Source organism: Salmo trutta, chromosome 7 (assembly GCF_901001165.1).
Source record: "Salmo trutta chromosome 7, fSalTru1.1, whole genome shotgun sequence".
NCBI classification, from domain to species: Eukaryota; Metazoa; Chordata; class Actinopteri; order Salmoniformes; family Salmonidae; genus Salmo; species Salmo trutta.
This window is the reverse complement of record NC_042963.1, coordinates 39396331-39417480: the sequence shown is the minus strand read 5'-3', so window position 1 is coordinate 39417480 and position 21150 is coordinate 39396331. Positions and strand designations below refer to the sequence as shown.

The 21150-nt window shown below is 42.3% G+C and overlaps 1 protein-coding gene across 2 annotated transcripts in view; it reads left to right on the top strand.

The window, feature by feature from the left end:
* Nucleotides 1-21150, top strand: part of polr3b (polymerase (RNA) III (DNA directed) polypeptide B) — a 39099-nt gene that overhangs the window by 13744 nt on the left and 4205 nt on the right. Inside the window, exons 14-24 of one of the 2 annotated variants that reach the window (XM_029758834.1) lie at nt 113-313; nt 607-769; nt 1503-1656; nt 1813-1887; nt 2094-2188; nt 2319-2450; nt 3472-3681; nt 3952-4110; nt 4350-4467; nt 4904-5046; nt 18186-18289. In XM_029758834.1, coding sequence (XP_029614694.1) covers nt 113-313; nt 607-769; nt 1503-1656; nt 1813-1887; nt 2094-2188; nt 2319-2450; nt 3472-3681; nt 3952-4110; nt 4350-4467; nt 4904-5046; nt 18186-18289 — 1554 coding nt within the window. Of the gene's footprint in view, nt 1-112; nt 314-606; nt 770-1502; nt 1657-1812; nt 1888-2093; nt 2193-2318; nt 2451-3471; nt 3682-3951; nt 4111-4349; nt 4468-4903; nt 5047-18185; nt 18290-21150 lie in introns of both variants that reach the window. The other variant, XM_029758833.1, reaches the window with a different exon arrangement.

The window sequence follows — 21150 nt, the reverse complement described above, 5'->3', positions numbered from 1 at the left end:
ATATAAAGTGTTTATTTTTAAAGCCATTTTAACATCAGCAGTGTTGTCACACATGCTAAATATGTTTATGGGTCCAAGCAGTTGACCTGTGTCTCGCTCTCTGTGCCCCCAGGGGAACTGGTCCCTGAAGAGGTTTAAGATGGACCGTCAGGGTGTGACCCAGGTGCTGTCCCGTCTCTCCTTCATCTCTGCTCTGGGCATGATGACCAGGATCTCCTCCCAGTTTGAGAAGACCAGGAAGGTCAGCGGACCCCGCTCTCTGCAGCCCTCCCAGTGGGGCATGCTGTGCCCCTCCGACACCCCTGAGGGAGAGGTGAGTCAGAGAGATACATGGACAGACAGTCATACACTTTGGCAAGCATACACACACATGAGCAAGCGCACACACACCATGGCCTGCATAAACTCCATACACACACACACCATGGCCTACATAAACTCCATACACACACACACTCGTGCAAACACTCCTACTGTGTGAAAACGAACATGTCGGAAATGTTAACTGCAGCTCACAAGGTGACCCTAATGCCAGTTTTAACCCAGTTGTAGGTGGTGTTGCCTTGGTCTGTGTATAACAGCTTCTGACCAGTTGTTGTGTTCTAGGCCTGTGGTCTGGTGAAGAACCTGGCCCTGATGACCCACATCACCACAGACATGGAGGACGGCCCCATCGTCAAGCTGGCCTTCAACCTGGGAGTGGAGGATGTCAACCTGCTGTGTGGAGAGGAGCTCTCCTACCCAAGTGTCTTCCTGGTCTTCCTCAATGGTGACTGCAAACACACAGTTGCGCATACACACCAGACATCCAGAGGCATACACATAAGTGCTTGTTACACATAACCAGCAGTAGGCTCTCAAGCCAGGATGGTTGTTGCTGTTGGCTTTTCCCTTGTTTGATTACTCAAATCTTAAGCCTTCCTCTGCTATTTAATACAATGCCTCAAACATGAAGGGAAATAACATGGAACGTCCAGTTTCCAGAATGCATATGTTGTGCTTTATGCAGTGTGTTTTGATGATAAGCTATTCATTTAGTGCTATTAGTGCGCCATGTGAGACTGGACTGGTTCCTTTAATTAGTGTCTGTTTTTCTAGCCAATGATAACTGTCAAATTATGATAACTGTCAAATTATGTTGACTGACTAACCAAGCTTTATTAATTAGTAACAGCAGGTGTCAAAGCACCACAGAGTGCTCGCAAACCCTTCCACACTGTGGCTCCTCTGTTTCATATTATGCCCAGATCCCCCGCTGGAGTCTGTGGCCCTGCACACATCTGATTTATTCAGTGGCTAGCTCCAAGTCCTGGATTACCATTATTTCTGTGTGTTCGTCTGTAGTCCAGGGGGGACTGCAGAGGCAAATGTGCCAGCTGATTTTAAATCTGACACATTTAGAGAAATGTTGATCATTGTCCCTGTCAAATAACCCCTAATAAAGTCAAGTCCGTAAGTATTTAGTGTAAGGAGCTCTCTGGGTGTGTCCATCCTGTTCACAGGTAACATCCTGGGGGTGATCCGGGACCACCAAAGGCTGGTGTACACCTTCAGACTGATGCGACGGGCCGGATTCATCAACGAGTTTGTGTCCATCTCCACCAACCTAACCGACCGCTGTGTCTACGTCTCCTCAGACGGAGGACGCCTCTGCAGGTAGGGGCACCAGGAAGGACATGACACCCACCACTGTCTGCATGGAGCAGAGTTATAACACAGCCCGGGTTCAGCACCGAAACCGTTTCAACACATTTCTCAAGGTTTAGAAGTGAGTTTAACTTGTTTTTAAACTGATGTTCTTGCTCCTGCCAGACCGTATATCATTGTGAAGAAAGGACAGCCGATGGTTAAGAACAAACACATCGAGGAGTTGACCCAGGGATACAGGTGGGCTCCGTTTTATCTCATATAGCTAACGTTATTCATTACAAAGAAACTAGCATCTGCCACCAATGAATTTAGCTTGTATATGATTGGATTTTAAGGCCAGCCAAGTGTACTTGCTAGAGGGTCAAAATGTTTACATTAGTGGTGGAAGTTGTGGGCTTTTTGAAATGCTTGTGTTGATGATCTTTCTGTTTTGTTGCTGTCAGAACCTTTGAGGATTTCCTCCATGAGAGCCTGGTGGAGTACCTGGACGTGAACGAGGAGAATGACTGTCAGATCGCCCTCTATGAGCACATGATTAATAAGTAACTTCTGGCCATGGCTCAATACTCTCTGACACGTTAGGCCCCTCTGGTCTAGTTGTTTTCATATGTACTCAATATAGTCTCTGCTGCTGGATGTAATTCTGTCCCAATGCTCTTATTTTGTACGTAGGGACACTACACACTTGGAGATTGAGCCCTTCACACTACTAGGGGTCTGTGCTGGCCTGATCCCCTACCCCCATCACAATCAGTCCCCCAGGAACACATACCAGTGTGCTATGGGCAAGCAGGCCATGGGTGAGACACTTCTCCGGTTCTACAGACTCGCTGGTTCCTCTGCTTCAGTCTGTAGAGGGTGGCTGTTTTTAAGCTGCACCTTGATCAGGCATCAGGACTCTTCAAACATCCTCCACGGGAGCAGTGTGTAGTTGTGAACACATTTCTTGTCAGAATGCATTTTGTGTGTGTGATGGAGTGTTTTTGTATCTGCACATGGACATCCAAACATGAGGTGCCTGCGTAGGCCCTCCTTTGTGTCCTGTGTGTGCGGAGGCCTTTCCCTGCTAGTCACCCAGTATCATTAGCAATTCATTGTGTCTGCTGTTAAGTGTGCTCAGGGGGTCAGTGTGCTCAGCTGTGAGGGAGAGACTACAGAGGAGTCCAGGAGCTCCCTGAACCAAAACTTCTCCAAATGACTCCTCTAGCATTCACATGAGCCCAGTCACCCCATCCCCCTCCCTCCATTCACCCCCTCCTTCTCCCTCCCCATCTTTACACAAAAACAATGTGACTGGGACTATATTTGGCCTAATATCCTCTGCTGTGTCTGTTTTGTGTGGCCAGGCCTATACATGTGCAAATATGTGTGTGTGACCAGGGGCCTATTATCACAGGGCTCTGTTGCCTAATTGTGAAGTAATAGCATCTGACAAATGTCAAGGCCTCCAGGGAGGCCAGCCATTATTCCATGGCCTGCCCAGCTCCTCTCCACTGTGTTTGTACCAGGGAGCTGGCCCTGGCTCAACCCCGGCCTCTGGAGAAGCAGGATTAAAAACCACTGGTCCACTTTTAGGATACTCTCTGATGTGATACAATGTTTGGTTAAGTCGCACAAGCAATGGAATAAATCTGGGATTTAAACATGTTTCCTTAAATTGAAAATTAGTAATTACTTTTGTTTATTCTTTGCTCTTAAGTTGCACTGAATGAGTTTTGAAATATTTTTCTCAGACAATTGAGTAATCAAATATTTTACGTTTTTGAAGAATAAAAAAAAAAAAGTCCATTGTAATATTATTTCCATGATTTCTCCTGTCAGGTACGATTGGCTACAACCAGAGGAACCGTATAGACACTCTGATGTACCTGCTGGGCTACCCTCAGAAGCCCATGGTCAAGACTAGGACCATAGAGCTTATAGACTTTGAGAAGCTGCCTGCGGGCCAGAACGCCACAGTGGCTGTGATGAGCTACAGCGGCTACGACATAGAGGACGCTCTGATCCTCAACAAGGCCTCTCTAGACAGAGGTGAGTTACTGATCTATGTATATAGGCTAAGAAGGAACATTTGAGAACCTAGCAATGTACTCTGTCAATACAATGTAAAGTGTTTAAATTACAAGTGTGACTAACTTCTTGGCTGATGCCCTCCTGGCTGCTGCCGTCTTCTGAACATAGTCATTGATGGATTTTAGATGCAGTGCTCTTGTTGCTCTACTGAAATACAAAAAGTTCTGGTATAAATAATTATTTGAGATACTGAACTCTGTCCCTCATCTTCCATTTATTCTGCATCAGGATTTGGAAGATGCCTGGTCTACAAGAACGCCAAGTGCACGTTGAGGCGCTACACCAACCAGACCTTTGACAAGGTGATGGGTCCCATGCTGGACGCGGCCACACGCAAGCCCATCTGGAGGCACAGTATCCTGGATGCTGACGGCATCTGCTGCCCTGGTGAGTCGCACCCTTCAGCAGGACTCCTGGAGAAGGACCCAACCGGCTCTGTTACTCTAGAATCTCACTATCACCCATTTTATTATTACAACCATTTGGTTACGTCCTTATCTCCACATGGCAACGTGTTAAAGGATGTGTTTTATGTATAAAGTAACCTAAAACATTTGTCTTTGATTTCATATTCATGCATACAGAATGAGTAAATATGGAATTCATCAATATTGTGTGTCTCCCAGGTGAGAAGGTGGAGAATAAGCAGGTGCTGGTGAACAAGTCCATGCCCACTGTCACCCAAACACCACTGGAGGGCAGTGCCCAGCCAGGACAGCCCCAGTACAGAGATGTGCCCGTCAGGTGGGTGTGCCTTCTCCGCTCATCACTCATCCACGCCACTCAGAGTAACAATACCCCAAACTCCCTGAACTATTAATATAACGTTGGTTCCTCATCTACCTAGGGCTATGACTATACCGCTATTACAATATTTCTTTACCATGGCAAAAATGTAAACATGAAGCAGACTTCACTCTTTGGTCCTTTTTTAAAAACCTGCTGTTTCCAACATTTTAGGGCTGTCTTCCTAAAGAAGTGAATTCTCCTTGATGTTTTTGTTTCCTTTGCACGATACTGATGAGTATCCCGATACCGGCCCTACTACCATCTCTTCTGAACGTTGAGCAAAATACTTAGTTTCCCCCATATAACGGTAAACAACCCAGTCCTTTCAGGTCCGCCCTTCACGTATTCAGCCTTGTCAGGTCAGCTGATGCCTCTGTTCTCTTGTCTACAGTTACAAGGGCTCCACAGACTCCTACATTGAGAAGGTGATGATCTCCTCCAACGCAGACGATGCTTTCCTCATCAAGATCCTGCTGAGACAGACCAGGAGACCAGAGATAGGAGACAAGTTCAGCAGTCGGCACGGACAGAAAGGTACAACTGATCCCTGATCTGCCCTCAGGGACATTTACATGTTAGTCATTTAGCAGACGCTCTTATCCAGAGCCACTTAGTTGGTACATTCATCTTAAGGTTGCTAGGTGGGATAAGCCATATTCATATAGTACTCATGGGGGGGCAAGACCTGAGACATCTGCATGAACTCTGACACTAGAGGGTATACATATAACACATCATTTACAAACTGAAATGGGACATTCCTTTGCAACAATCTGTGTGTGTGCGTGCACGTGTGTTGAGCCAGACCCCCTTCTCATCTTTTAGAGGGGTTCTTCTTTTCAATTAATTGGCTCTTTGTCCTGCGCCAGACTATGCAAATGTATTACACCCTAGCAGTACACTGCCTCTCCTGGGAAAACTGTTTACAACCACCGTTGTTTTGCTGCTGCACCTCCGTCTAGATGAGGCCTGTATGATGCTTTAATCAGAAAGCCAACTGGCGCCGTGCATCATTTCCTCACTTCATTAAAAGGATCGCTGCTGGGGCAGACGGGTCAGTATAGTCCCGTGACTATGTCCACTGTCTCTTACAGGAGGAGTGAAGGGTCTCCAAGGGGTTAGGCCTAGCAGGAGCGGGGCAATGCTAGATTTGCGAAAAGGATGGAGTGAAGAAATGGTAGTTTTAGGTAGCATTGTACTGTAGCAGTGGTGGAATGTTTTGTGTTGTTTGGTGTTATTGCACTGAAGAGTTATTTGGGGCTGAGGAGATGTTTTTGCAGCCATCCTCAGGAGGGTTATGTTCTGGCTGACTATACTGTTGGGATGGAATTAGCTTTGTAGGGGAAAATGTCTCAAAGTAGCAGTTTACATGGGCCAGCCCCCTAGATGTTTGCCAACATTTGAGTGACAACTAGCAAGATGCACACACAGCAGAGCGAGGGAGAGCGCAATGATGTGGTGCATATACAGTTGAATTTGGAAGTTTACATACACTTAGGTTGGAGTCATTAAAACTCGTTTTTCAACCACTCCACACATTTCTTGTTAACAAACTATAGTTTTGTCAAGTCGGTTAGGACATCTACTTTGTGCATGACACAAGTCATTTTTCCAACAATTGTTTACACACAGATTATTTCACTGTATCACAATTCCAGTGGGTCAGAAGTTTACATATACTAAGTTGACTGCCTTTTAAACAGCTTGGAAAATTCCAGAAAATTATGACATGGCTTTAGACGCTTCTGATAGGATAATTGACATAATTTGAGTCAATTGGAGGTGTACCTGTGGATGTATTTCAAGGCCTACCTTCAAACTCAGTGCCTCTTTGCTTGACATCATGGGAAAATCAAAAGAAATCAGGCAAGACCTCAGAAGAAAAAAATTGTAGACCTCCACAAGTCAGGTTCATCCTTCGGAGCAATTTCCAAACGCCTGAAGGTAACACCTTCATCTGTACAAACAATAGTACGCAAGTATAAACACCATGGGACCACACAGAATGCATCTCGATCCTGAGCGGTATTATGGCTGTCTCCTGGAGATGAATGTACTTTGGTGCGAAAAGTGCAAATCAATCCCAGAACAATAGCAAAGGACCTTGTGAAGATGCTGGAGGAAACAGGTACAAAGTATCTATATCCACAGTAAAACGAGTCCTATATCGACTTAACCTGAAAGGCCGCTCAGCAAGCAAGAAACCACTGCTCCAAAACCACCATTTAAAAAAAGCCAGACTACGGTTTGCAACTGCGCACGGGGACAAAGATCGTACCTTTTGGAGAAATATCCTCTGGTCTAATGAAACAAAAATAGAACTGTTTGGCCATAATGACCATCTTTATTTTCGGAGGAAAAAGGGGAGGCTTGCAAGTCGAAGAACACCATCCCAACCGTGAAGCTCGGCGGTGGCAGCACCATGTTGTGGGGATGCTTTCCTGCAGGAGGGACTGGTGCACTTCACAAAATAGATGGCATCATGAGGACGGAAAATTATGTGGATATATTGAAGCAACATCTCAAGACATCAGTCATGAAGTTAAAGCTTGGTTGCAAATGGGTCTTCCAAATGGACAATGACCCCAAGCATACTTCCAAAGATGTGGCAAAATGGCTTAAGGACAGCAAAGTCAAGGTATTGGAGTGTACATCACAAAGCCCTGACCTCAATCCTATAGAAAATTTGTTGGGCAGAATTGAAAAAGGTTGTGTGTGTGCAAGGAGCCTACAAACCTGACTCGGTTACACCAGCGCTGTCAGGAGGAATGGGCCAAAATTCACCCAACTTATTGGGGAGCTTGTGGAAGGCTATCCAAAACGTTTGACCCAAGTTCAACAATTGAAAGGCAATGCTACCAAATACTAATTGAGTGTATGTAAACTTCTGACCCACTGGAATGTGATGCTGAAATAAATAATTTGCTCTACTTTACTGACATTTCACATTCTTAAAATAAAGTAGTGATCCTAACTGACCTAAAACAAGCAATGTTTACTAGGATTAAATGTCAGGAATTGTGAAACTAAGTTTAAATGTATTTGGCTAAGGTGTATGTAAACTTCTGACTTCAACTGTATCTGCAATTTTCGGCCACTTTTGTCTCATGAGCACTACTTTTAGAACTACTGGCTAAAAAGTATATAAAAGTACCTGAGAATCTCTTTAACCCCCCCCTTCCTAGTCTAGCTGGTCATGACTCGTCTCATATTCTCTGGTCAGCAGAATAAGTTAATTATTTACCACACAAAGCTGTTGGCTGTGCAGGCCAGGGGTGGTGGGTGGGGGTTGTTGAGTGCTGTGTGCCCATTGTCCTTGCTGCCAGTGTGGACCTGTATAGGCTGTGATGGAGGCCTCTGGACCCTCACTGTTGTCTTGCCTTTTCTGATTTATATGACTCTTTTATCATTCACTTTCACACAAAACCAACAACACCAAGGATGTCTGCTATGAAAACTAGTCTCTCCCTCTCATTTATCTCTCTTGCCTGATCCTCTCTCTCTCCTTGGTCCTCTTGCCTATTTTTCTCCTGCCTGTTGCTCTGCCCTTTTCCAGTCCTCATTTCTCTATACACCTGTTCTTTCCCCCTCTCTACCGCGACCCAGGGTTTTTCTTTATTTTTACTATTTTCTACATTGTAGTTTTTGTCTTCACTGTTATTCGATCTGTGGAGGGGATTTTAAACTCAAAATTGGACAGCACAAATCAAAATAGGAAAATGAGTCTAGTTTCTAAAAAGATAAATAGGATATTGCAGGATTTAGGACTGCTTGATGTATGGTGTGACATCCACACCCGCCACACTGAATACTCCAGGTTAGACCATTTTCTTCATGTACAGTGCAGATAGACACAGGCTTAAGGATTGTAGGATCGGGCAGAGCGACTTATCAGATCATAATGGATTTGACCTTACTCTACACCTTGATAGCAAACCAAGAAATACTCTATGGAGACTTAATACAAGCATGCTGAATGATCCAGCATTCAAGGAATCAATAAAGACAGAATTGAACATCTATCTGGAGAATAACGATAACGGGTAAGTATCTCCTGCTACATTGTGGGATGCAGCTAAGGTGGTTATTAGAGGAAAGATCATAGCCACATCTCTCAAGAAAAAGATTAAAGCACAAACTACTGAAATTACAGGAAACACTAAGAAACTTAGAACGATCTCATTAGTCAATACAAAGATCCTCTTATATTACGAGAGATTCAAAAGGTAAAACATGAAATTGACCAGATTTATAGAGAAGAAGTTTAGAAAAAGCTCAGGTTCCTGAAACAACGATATTATGAAGCAGGCTCAAAGGCAACCAAATTACTAGCATGGAGAATCAGGAAACAACAAACACAGAATACCATTTTCAAAATAAAAGACCCCATAACAAAGAAGATTACATGCAAATTGGATGAAATACAGAATGCATTTGCATCATATTACACATCTGTACAAGCAACCAGAGAAGGCAGATGCACAGACAATAGAGCATTTTTTGAACTCAGTTGATCTCCCCTCAATTGGGACAGAGCAAAATGATAGACTTACTTTAGAAATAACCACCGAATAAAGCAATATCTCATCTAAAAGTAAACAAGTCTCCAGGCACTGATGGCTTCCCTTCAGTTGTTCTCTGAAGGTCTTGAACCATTCTAACACCTCTACTTAAGGCCTGCTTTAATTGGACTCTACGGAAGGGGGTCTTCCACCATCGTGGAGAGAGGCAATCATATCTGTAATCCCAAAAGTGGGTAAAGATCAGAAGGAATGCAGTTCATATAGACCTATCGCAATTCTTAACACAAATCTTAAACTATATGCATCAATAATAGCCAAAAGAATGGAGAACATAATCCCAGAATTGATTGACGGAGATCAAACTGGTTTCATCCAAAATAGGCAGACACAGGACAATATAAGGAGAACACTACATGTCATGGACCACATTACTCAGAATAAGACAAGTGCAATATTAATCAGTCTAGATGCAGAAAAGGCATTTGATTCAGTGGGATGGGATTATCTATTCCAAGTTATGGAAAGATTTGGTTTCAATAAAGAAGTGAAACACTGCATCAAATCACTATATTCATGTCTGACTGCTAGAATAAAGATAAATGGTCATTTGTCACGAATGATAAAATTAGAGAGAGGGGCAAGACGAGGCTGTAATCTTTCACCCACACTCTTCTCCTTGTACCTCGAACCATTAGCACAGGCAATAAGACAGGACCCAACCTTAGAGGGAATAACAATAAGAGGCAGTGAACACAAGATATGCATGTATGCTGATGACGTTCTGTTATTCCTTAAAGACCCAGGCTCAAGTGTACCTAGATTGATGGATGTTTTACAAACATTTGGAACATATTCAGGGTATGGCTTAACGTACAGTCGTGGCCAAAAGTTTTGAGAATGACAAATATACATTTTCACAAAGTCTGCTGCCTCAGTTTGTATGATGGCAATTTGCATATACTCCAGAATGTTATGAGTGATCAAATGAATTGCAAAGTCCCTCTTTGTCATGAATTGAATCCCCCAAACATTTCCACTGCATTACAGCCCTGCCACAAAAGGACCAGCTGACATCATGTCAGTGATTCTCTCGTTAACACAGGTGTGAGTGCTGACGAGGACAAGGCTGGAGATCACTCTGTCATGCTGATTGAGTTTGAATAACAGACTGGAAGCTTCAAAGGGAGGGTGGTGCTTGGAATCATTGTTCTTCCTCTGTCAACCATGGTTACCTGCAAGGAAACGCGTGCCGTCATCATTGCTTTGCACAAAAAGGGCTTCACAGGCAAGGATATTGCTGCCAGTAAGATTGCACCTAAATCAACCATTTATCGGATCATCAAGAACTTCAAGGAGAGCGGTTCAATTGTTGTGAAGAAGGCTTCAGGGCCCCCAAGAAAGTCCAACAAGCGCCAGGACTGTCTCCTAAAGTTGATTCAGCTGCGGGAAAGGGGCACCACCAGTACAGAGCTTGCTCAGGAATGTCAGCAGGCAGGTGTGAGTGCATCTGCACGCACAGTGAGGCGAAGACTTTTGGAGAATGTCCTGGTGTCAAGAAGGGCAGCTAAGAAGCCACTTCTCTCCAGGAAAAACATCAGGGACAGACTGATATTCTGTAAAAGGTACAGGGATTGGACTGCTGAGTACTGGGGTAAAGTCATTTTCTCTGAATCCCCTTTCCGATTGTTTGGGGCATCTGGGGAAAAAAGCTTGTCCGGAGAAGACAAGGTGAGCGCTACCATCAGTCCTGTTTCATGCCAACAGTAAAGCATCCTGACACCATTCATGTGTGGGGTTGCTTCTCAGCCAAGGGAGTGGGCTCACTCACTTTGCCTAAGAACACAGCCATGAATAAAGAATGGTACCAACACATCCTCCGAGAGCAACTTCTCCCAACCATCCAGGAACAGTTTGGTGACGAACAATGCCTTTTCCAGCATGATGGAGCACCTTGCCATAAGGCAAAAGTGATAAGTAAGTGGCTCTGGGAACGAAACATCGATATTTTGGGTCCATGGCCAGGAATATCCACAGACCTTAATCTCATTGAGAACTTGTGGTCAATCCTCAATAGGCGGGTGGACAAACAAAATCCCACAAACTCCAAGAATTGATTATGCAAGAATGGGCTGCCATCAGTCAGGATGTGGCCCAGAAGTTAATTGACAGCATGCCAGGGCGGATTGCAGACGTTTTGAAAAAGAAGGGTCAGCACTGCAAATATTGACTCTTTGCATCAACTTAATGTAATTGGCAATAAAAGCCTTTGACACTTTTATGTAATGCTTGTAATTATACTTCAGTATTCCATAGTAACATCTGACAAAAATATCTAAAGACACTGAAGCAGCAAACTTTGGAAATGTATATTTGTGTCATTCTAAACTTTTGACCATGATTGTACACAAGACCCAAGCCCTAGTATATAATTATACCCCACAGGAAGAGCTGAAGAGTAGGTATAACGTCCACTGGACCTCTTCATCCACTAAATATCTTGGAGTATATCTACCAAAAGATACACCCAAACTGTATTACATGAATTACAATCACATCAACAAGAAAATATATGATCTGTATAGGGGAATTCATTTCTCTTGGATCTTAGTAGTAGAATTGAATCAATCAAAATGAACATCTTGCCGAGGTTATTGTATTTGTTCAAATCACTGCCCATATAAATCCCGCTTAAACATTTTAGGGAATGGGATCAACGGATATCAAGGTTTATCTGGAACAGTAAGAGACCAAGAATTAGATATACAACATTACAATTACCAAAAAACTGTGGGGGTATGGCCTTACCAAACCTAAAAGATTATTATGTGTCAGCCCAATGAGACCTCTGGTGTGTTGGTGCAATTCAGAATACGAATCCAAATGGAAAGACATTGAGACTACTTTGACAGAGACACCCATACAGTCAGTTTTGGGAAATGAAGACATGCTAATAGAAATATACAATAGACAAAATCAGTTGATTAATTTCTCTCTAAAGGCATGGTTTAGGGTAGTTGAAATGGCAGGGTGGCAAATTCAAAACAACAATCTCATAATTCAAATTTCTCAAACATACAACTATTATATCCCATTTTTAAGATACACTTCTCATTAATCCAACCACATCATCCGATTTCAAAAAGGCTTTACGGCGAAAGCATGACATTAGATTATGTTAGGACAGCGCCGAGACAAGAAAAACCACAGCTATTTTCCAAGCAAGGAGAGGCATCACAAAAACCAGAAATACAGCTAAAATGAATCACTAACCTTTGACGATCTTCATCAGATGACACTCCCAGGACTCAATGTTACACAATACATGTATGTTTTGTTCGATAAAGTTCATATTTATATCCAAAAACCCCATTTTACATTGACGCGTGATGTTCAGAAAATGTTTTGCCTCACAAAACTTCCGTTGAATGAGCACATCGATTTTACAGAAATACTCATCATAAACGTTGATAAAGTTTACAACAGTTATTGAAAGAATTATAGAGACACTTCTCCTTAATGCAGCCGCTGTGTTAGATTTCAAAATAGCTTTAGGGCGAAAGCACATTGTTCAATATTCTGAGTACAGAGCTCAGCCATCAAAGCAAGCTATACAGTTACCCGCCAAGTTCTGGAGTCAACTAAACTCAGAAATAGTATTATAAATCTTCACTTAACTTTGCTGATCTTCGTCGGCATGCACTCCCAGGACTCCCATTTTCACAGGAAATGTTCGATAAACTCCATATTTATGTCCAAATACCTCTGTTTTGTTCACGTTCAGATCACTATTTCAAAGGCATAATGCGCGAGTGCAAAACCCGAGACAAAGTCAAAGTTCCATTACCGTTCGTAGAAACATGTCAAACGATGTTAATAATCAATCCTTCCCTGTAGCTGAGTTGGTAGAGCATGGTGTTTGCAACGCCAGGGTTGTGGGTTCGATTCCCACGGGGGGCCAGCACAGAATTTTTTTTTTTTTAATGAAATGTATGCATTCACTACTGTAAGTCGCTCTGGATAAGAGCGTCTGCTAAATGACTAAAAATGTAAATCCTTAGGGTCTTTTTATCATAAATCTTAGATAATATTCCAAACGGACAATAGTGTATTCAGTTGGTAGAGCACGGTGTTTGGAACGTCAGGGTTGTGGTTTCCAAACACCGTTGTGGGATAAGAGTGTCTGCTAAATGACTAAAATGTAAATGTAAAAAGAAGGAACGGCGCGCCTGCGTGACTGCGCAGTAAACAACTCATTGGCCTCAGGCAGTCCACTTGTTGAGTCAGCTCTTATTCTCTCCCCAGTAACAGTAGAAGCATGAAACAAGGTTCTAAAGACTGACATCTAGTGGAAGCATTAGAAAGTGCAAAATGACCTCACAGACACAGTAGTTTGGATAGGCAATCACTGGAAAAACTACAAACCACTTCCTGGCTGGATTTCTTTCTCAGGTTTTTGCCTGCCATATGAGTTCTGTTATACTCACAGACATCATTCAAACAGTTTTAGAAACTTCAGAGTGTTTTCCTACCTTCTGGGCCCGAGTAGCAGGCAGTTTAATTTGGGCACGTTATTCATCTGAACTTCCGAATACTGCCCCCTGTCACCAAGAAGTTAACTTCATAGGGATCAAATCCCTTTAGCGGGATCGATTTGACAACATCCGGTGAAATTGCAGAGCATCAAATTAAATTACTATAAATATTTAACTTTCATGAAATCACAAGTGTAAAACATCAAAATAAAGCTTAACTTCTTGTTAATCCAGCCGCTGTGTCAGATTTCAAAAAGGCTTTACGGCGAAAGCAAACCATGCGATTATCTGAGGACAGTGCCACCGCATACAAACACATGAAAATCAGATTTCAACCAGGCAGGTGCGTGACAAAAGTCAGAAATATCAATATATGCCTTTGAAGATCTTCTGTTGGCATTCCAAAATGTTCCAGAAACATCACAAATGGTCGTTTTGTTCGATATTGTCCTTTATGTCCCAAAAATGTCAATTTATTTGGCGTGTTTGATTCAGAAATACACCGGTTTCAACTCGCCCAACATGCCTACAAAGTATCTAATAAGTTACCTGTAAACTTGGTCCAAACATTTCAAAGAACGTTCCTATTCCAACCTTAGGTACCCTAAAACGTAAATAATCGATAACATTTAAGACGGGATATACTGTTTTCAATACCAGATAAAAACGATGTGAAGCGCGTTCCAGGTCACGCGCACCAAAAGACTTGAGTCCATCTGAGTGACACATGGAAAGAACAGGACTACTTCTTCATTTCTCAAAAGAAAAACAACCAATTTCTAAAGACTGACATTTAGTGGAAGCCATAGGAACTGCAACCAGGTTCCTATTAAAAAGGGCTTCCCATAGAAAACTAATGGAAAACAACACATTCACCTCAACAAAACAAAAAAATCCCTGGATGGATTGTGCTCGGGGTTTCGCCTGCCAAATCAGTTCTGTTATACTCAGACATTATTCAAACAGTTTTAGAAACGTCAGTGTTTTCTATCCAAATCTACTAATAATATGCGTCTCCTAGCTTCTGGGCCTGAGTAGCCGGCAGTTTACTTTGGGCACGCTTTTCATCCGGATATGAAAATAGTGCCCCCTATCCATAAGTTTTAAGGGAGCTAAAAGTGATTGACCCTTGAGCACATCAAATTAATCCAAGTATTCACTAACGCATACAACTTGGAGTAACAAACTATTTCAAATCTCTACTCTGGTATTCAACCCTCAAAGAAACGTACTATATTAAAAAGAAATGGGAGGAGGAACTTAACATTGATGAAACCATGGTTTAACATATTTGTGACTCAACAAAGCGCCACCAACTCAAGATCATGGAGAGAATTCTGTTGGAAGAATGTTGTACGTTTCTTCATAACACCTAAACTGAAATCAAAACAGACTGGCTCCCTACATCCTTGTTGGAGAGAATGCTGTCTATTGAGGTTAGATCACTCTCATATCTTTTGGACCTGCCCCACAATCGAAACTTACTGGGGAGAAATTAGATATAACATTGGAAAGATTATGGGATTTGACATAGAACTAACATTAATTTCTTTGTACTTGGGTGAAATACCTGATAACTTACACAATAGAGAAAAGTACCTGTTGAAGGTCCTACTGGCAGCCAGTAAAAAGGCTATCACTAGGAAATGGCTACAAAAAGACCCTCCCACCGTGACACAATGGATAGACATTGTAAGAGAAATATACCACATGGAGGGTATGACCTTTGCTTTAAGAACTCAAGAGGAGAGAGGTCAGGAATACTGGGAAAAATGGGTTTCGTACTTGAAAATGGTCTAATTCAAAGATGTCAATGTAACTAATATGATGAAAGTATGATGTGCACTGTAACTGGCAGTTTTTTGTTCTTTTACGGATGTATGTATGTAATGTAATGTAATGTAATGTAATGTAATGTAATGTAAGTGAATTAACACATGGAATCATGAAGTAACCAAAAAAGTGTTAAACAAATCTAAATATTAGCCACCCTTTGCCTTGATGACAGCTTCGCACACTCTTGGCATTCTCTCAACCAGCTTCATGAGGTAGTCAACTGGAATGCATTTCAATTGACAGGTGTGCCTTTTTTAAAGTTAATTTGTGGAATTTCTTCCTTAATGCGTTTGAGCCAGTCAGTTGTGTTGTGACAAGGTAGAGGTGGTATACAGAAGATGGTATTATTTATTTAAAAAAAAAAAAATCAAGATCAATTCCATATTATGGCAAGAACACCTCAAATAATCAAAGCGAAATTACTTTAAGACATGAAGGTCAGTCAACTTTCATCTAAAGTGCAGTCGCTAAAACCAAGTGCTATGATGAAACTGGCTCTCGTAAGGACCTCCACAGGAAAGGAAGACCCAGAGTTATTTCTGCTGCAGAGGATAAGTTCATTAGTTGCAGCCCAAATAAATGCTTCACAGGAGTTCAAGTAACGGACACATCTCAACAAAAACTGTTCAGAGGAGACTGCGTTAATGAGTCCTTCATGGTTGACTTGCTGCAAAGAAACCAATACTAAAGGACACCAATAAGAAGACTTGCTTGGGCCAAGAAACACGAGCAATGGACATTAGACTGGTGGAAATCTGTCCTTTGGCCTGATTGTTCCAACCTCTGTTTCTTTGTAAGATGTAGAGTAGGTGAACGGATGATCTCGGCATGTGTGGTTCCCACTGTGAAGCATGGAGGAGGTGGTGTGGGGGTGTTTTGCCGGTGACACTGTCAGTGATTTATTTAGAATTCAAGGCACACTTAACCAGCATGGCTACCACAGCGTTCTGCAGCGATATGCCATCCCATCTGGTTTGCACTTAGTCCCTCTATCATTTGTTTTTCAACAAGACAATGACACAACACACCAGGCTGTATAAGGGCTATTTGACCAAGAAGGAGAGTGATGGAGTGCTGCATCAGATGACCTGGCCTTCACAATCACCCGACCTCAACCCAATTGAGATGGTTTGGGATGAGTTGGACCGCAGAGTGAAGGAAAAGCAGCCAACAAGTGCTCAGCATATATGGGAACACATTCGAGACTGTTGGAAAAGCATTCCAGGTGAAGCTGGTTGAGGGAATGCCAAGAGTGTGCAAAGCTGTCAGGGTGAATATTTTGATTTAACACTTTTGGTTACTACATGATTCCATATGTGTTATTTCATAGTTTTGATGTCTTCACTATTATTCTACAATGTTGAAAATAGTTAAAATAAACAAACCCTTGAATGAGTTGGTGTGTCCAAACCTTTGACTAGTACTGTGTATGTTTTCTTTTTGGTACATTTTGTATTTTACACTCCAGATACACACTTCTAAAAACAAACAACTTAGACACTTTCGAACAATGTCTAAATCTCATCTGCCCAGACCAGCATGCTCACACCCGAGTGCCTGCATTATTGTTTGCCACTTGGCCTTAAATTGTACCAGTTAGTTTTTCTTGGTCACCCATGCTATTTCAATATTTAATAATATAATTTAGAATTTTCCGTTGTGTTTATGATGGGAGTTTGATTAAGTATTTTATTATACATTTTTTTCCAGATGAGTGATGACAAGAGAATCATCCAGCCCATTGTATCTCACTACACCTCCCCCATATGACACATCTTGAAATATGCAGACAGACGGATTAAAAGTATGTTTACATTGTAATACTTCTGACAGACCAATTTCTAGCTCTGCCCACAACTTCCGGACTTTTATAGCGTTCCCATAAACCATGGACTGTTTAATCATTATTTGTTTTACACTTAAGACATGACTGCCATTGTGCTGTAGAATTTGTGAATTTTGTCTCTTGTATAATAAATTCAATACATTTAAGTTAACTGTAATTTTGTTAGTTATGCTCCAACTTTCCCTCCATCTTGTGCCAACATCAGTTATTTTTTAGTTTAAGTTCCAGTAGTTCATATTTTTCTCCTAAAAGATGGTCAGTAGGATATGCTCTCTGCAAGGTTTTGTATATGTAGAATACACATTTGAATTGTATGATGACAACACTGTCATGCTCTAGTGAATGACTGCTATATGTCACTCCAGGGAAATGGGTTGAAGGCATTTCTGTTTTATGTAATATTATAACTTTGTTTTGTTATCCTCACGTATAATATACACAACTACAGGAACATTTTGTTTAAGTGATGTTTTGAACCAGGGCGTGTCAGTCACAGGCAGCTGCCGGTGGTCTGGAGCCCTTCTCGCATCATGTGACTTTAAAGAAGGCCCCACCAGACCACAGCAGCATGGAATTGTATGTTGCACTGGGGGTAACGGTTAGCATGGAACTACCCTGCAGGTGTCATGTTTTTCTTCGGTTATTGGTGTTTTTCGCATTCTTCGCTAGAAGCAGAAATTAAAAGCGCAAGCCACTGTCAATTGAAAACGCTTCAGAGACGTGGCTAGAAACTCTTGAAATGGACTTAAAGCGTATAAAGACACTTAAGCATTGCAAACTCACTTCACTCACTCATTATAGCATATCTTATTGATTACAGTGGGTACTTTTCATCCACGCATTAAAAATGCTGATACGCTTGTGCTAAATATCCAGTATAATCTGTACCTACACTTGGGCCTCTAACTCTATCTTCCTCTCTGTGGTTTGTGACAGGTGTGTGTGGCCTTATCGTTCCTCAGGAGGACATGCCCTTCTGTGACTCGGGCATTTGCCCTGATATCATCATGAACCCGCACGGCTACCCCTCCAGAATGACGGTACGGTTATACCACACAATTCAACTTCACCTATTCTTTGCTTTGGGGGGATACAAGGGCCCACTCATGGGAACTGAATGTGAGAGATCAGACTTTGTTTGGTTATCAAAATATCCCAATGTTCACATGGCTTAACTTGTGCGGAAAATTAATTATTTTGTTTTGTTAAGCGTTTTATAGTTTGAAACCTAGCCCCCAAAGCCTTCGATAGCTCTCACTCACTTCCTCCACTTAATTTCTTTCTGATACCCAGCAGAAGCCCAACAGAAGCTGCTGTGTTGTCTCTCATTCTTCACAAGTTTCAATTGGCCTTTTTTGAGACAAAGCGCTCATTATTCCCCCTACTCTATTGGCTGGAGTATCATTGGCCTCCGGAACACACGTCCATTGGCTGGGTTTGGTCTCCCGAGTGGTGCAGCGATATTAGGCACTGCATCTCAGTGCAGGAGGTGTCACTACAGTCCCTGGTTCGAATCCAGGCTATATCACATCCGGCTGTGATTTGGGGTCCCGTAGGGTGGCGCACAATTGGCCCAGCGTTGCCGAGTTAGGCCGCCATTGTAAATAAGAACTTGTTCTTAACTGACTTGCCTAGTTAAATAAAAAAATAACATCCATTGACAACAGTAAGCAGGCAATCTTACTGTTCACTATAGGGATGGGTGATATGGCCCAAATCTCATATCCCGATAATGAAGCATAATACAATATAGCACATTTTCTGTAAAGTCAATGCATAAATAGTATCTATTTAATGACCATATGTAAAGGCCTTTTTCTTATTACATGTTGAATTATACTCAACAAATAAAAGGTACTTACTCATATTTGATTATTTCTCCTTTTATTTAGAACCTTTGTGCAAATTTTCAATTAAGCATGTAACAAAATATTAATGTATAAAATCTAAAAAGGTAAATAAACACTTCACCTATAGTTGCAAACAAAATAGAGGCCTAAAATGTATTTATTTTTGGGAGCTTGCATGTTATTTTGGCATTAATATGTCCCCCATATCAATTTGGTACCTTGGGTCGAGTGTTGGCACCAACTCACGAAACCCACATTTCTCCACCGTGTAAATTGGGGCCATGTCTTTGCAGATGTACATTTTAACGGCAGCTGTTATCTCCTTCCATCTTCGTGATTCTTTGCCATATGGTGTGCCGCGGGCAAAGCCTCTTGCAATGTCTGAGTCGGGTTTGTTCTGAGCACTCGACTACATTTTTGGGTCTCATCCATAGACTCTCTCCGTACTGTTTCACATGATTATTGCGTAGGTGGTAAAAGAGGTTAGTGGTGTTTGAGCCTGTTGTCGAGACCGGCCTGGGGCATATTTTGCAGAGGATGGTTCTCTGGAGAAACGCAATTCTACATCATTTTAGGAGACTTGAGCAGAATATTTTTTTAATACCTCAAGTGATTGAAATTACAGGCTACATTAACACTGACAATCTGAGATCAATAAAAACAACCTTGTCTTTAATCCATCAATAGTCTAGACCTAGGTGTGTAAGACAGAAATATTGTACAATATGAGGAGGACATTACAGTTCCAGTTTCACTGACTCACCCAATGATGCGCAGCTCACTCACCGGTGATGGCCGATTCGCTTGTGCCAAAAGCTTCTCTTGTTTTACTTTGTAAAACAATGCTGTTCGCTCAATAGACCTATTAGGAAGTTGATAACTTGGTAGCCTACAGACAGATTAGTCTTCTCTTTTCAGCAGGATCCATTTGCTTTCCAACCTGTATTTGAAATATTGCGAAAGGCCTGTTTTTGTCTGCATGCTGTTCAATTCAGATCAAACTTTATTTGGCACATGCGCCAAATAAAACAAGTGTAGACTTTACCGTGAAATGCTTACTTACAAGCCCTTAACTCTTCTTGAACTGCACGGTTGGTTAAAATATATATTTTTTTAACAAGTAGACTAAAATAAAAGTAACAATAACGAGGCTATATACAGGGGTCAGCGGTACCGAGTCAGTGTGCGGGGTACAGGCTAGTTGAGAGAATCTGTACATGTAGGTGGGGGCGAAGTGACTATGCATAGATAACAAACAGCGAGTAGCAGCAGTGTACAAGAGGGAGGGCGGGGTCAATGTTAATTGTCCGGTGGCGATTTTATTAATTGTTCAGCAGTCTTATGGCTTGGGGGTAGAAGCTGTTGAGGAGCCTTTTGGTCCTAGACTTGGCACTCCGGAACCTGCGATAGCAGAGAGAACAGTCAATAACTTGGGTGACTGGAGTCTCTGACAATTTTATGGGCTTTCCTCTGACACCGCCTATTATTTAGGTCCTGGATGGCAGGAACATTGGCTCCAGTGATGTACTGGGCCGTTCGCACTACCCTCTGTGGTGCCTTACGGTCAGATGCCGAGCAGTTGCCATACCAGGCGGTGATGCAAACGGTCAGGATGCTCTCGATGGTGCAGTAGAACCTTTTTGCATGGGTCTCCAGATCCTAAATCTTTTCAGTCTCCTGAGGGGGGAAAAGGTTTTGTCGTTCCCTCTTCACGACTGTCTTGGTGTGTTTGGATTATGATAGTTCGTTGGTGATGTGGACACCAAGGAACTTAACTCTTGACCCGCTCCACTACAGCGCCGTCGATGTTAATGGGGGCCTGTTCAGCCCGCCTTTTCCTGTAGTTCACGATCAGCTCATTTGTCTTGCTCACATTGAGGGAGAGGTTGTTGTCCTGGCACCACACTGCCAGTTCTCTGACCTCGCCTATAGGCCATCTCATCGTTGTCAGTGATCAGGTCTACCGCTGTTGTCGTCAGCAAACTTAATGATGATGTTGGAGTCGTTTGGCCACGCAGTCGTGGGTGAACAGGGAATACAGGAGGGGACTA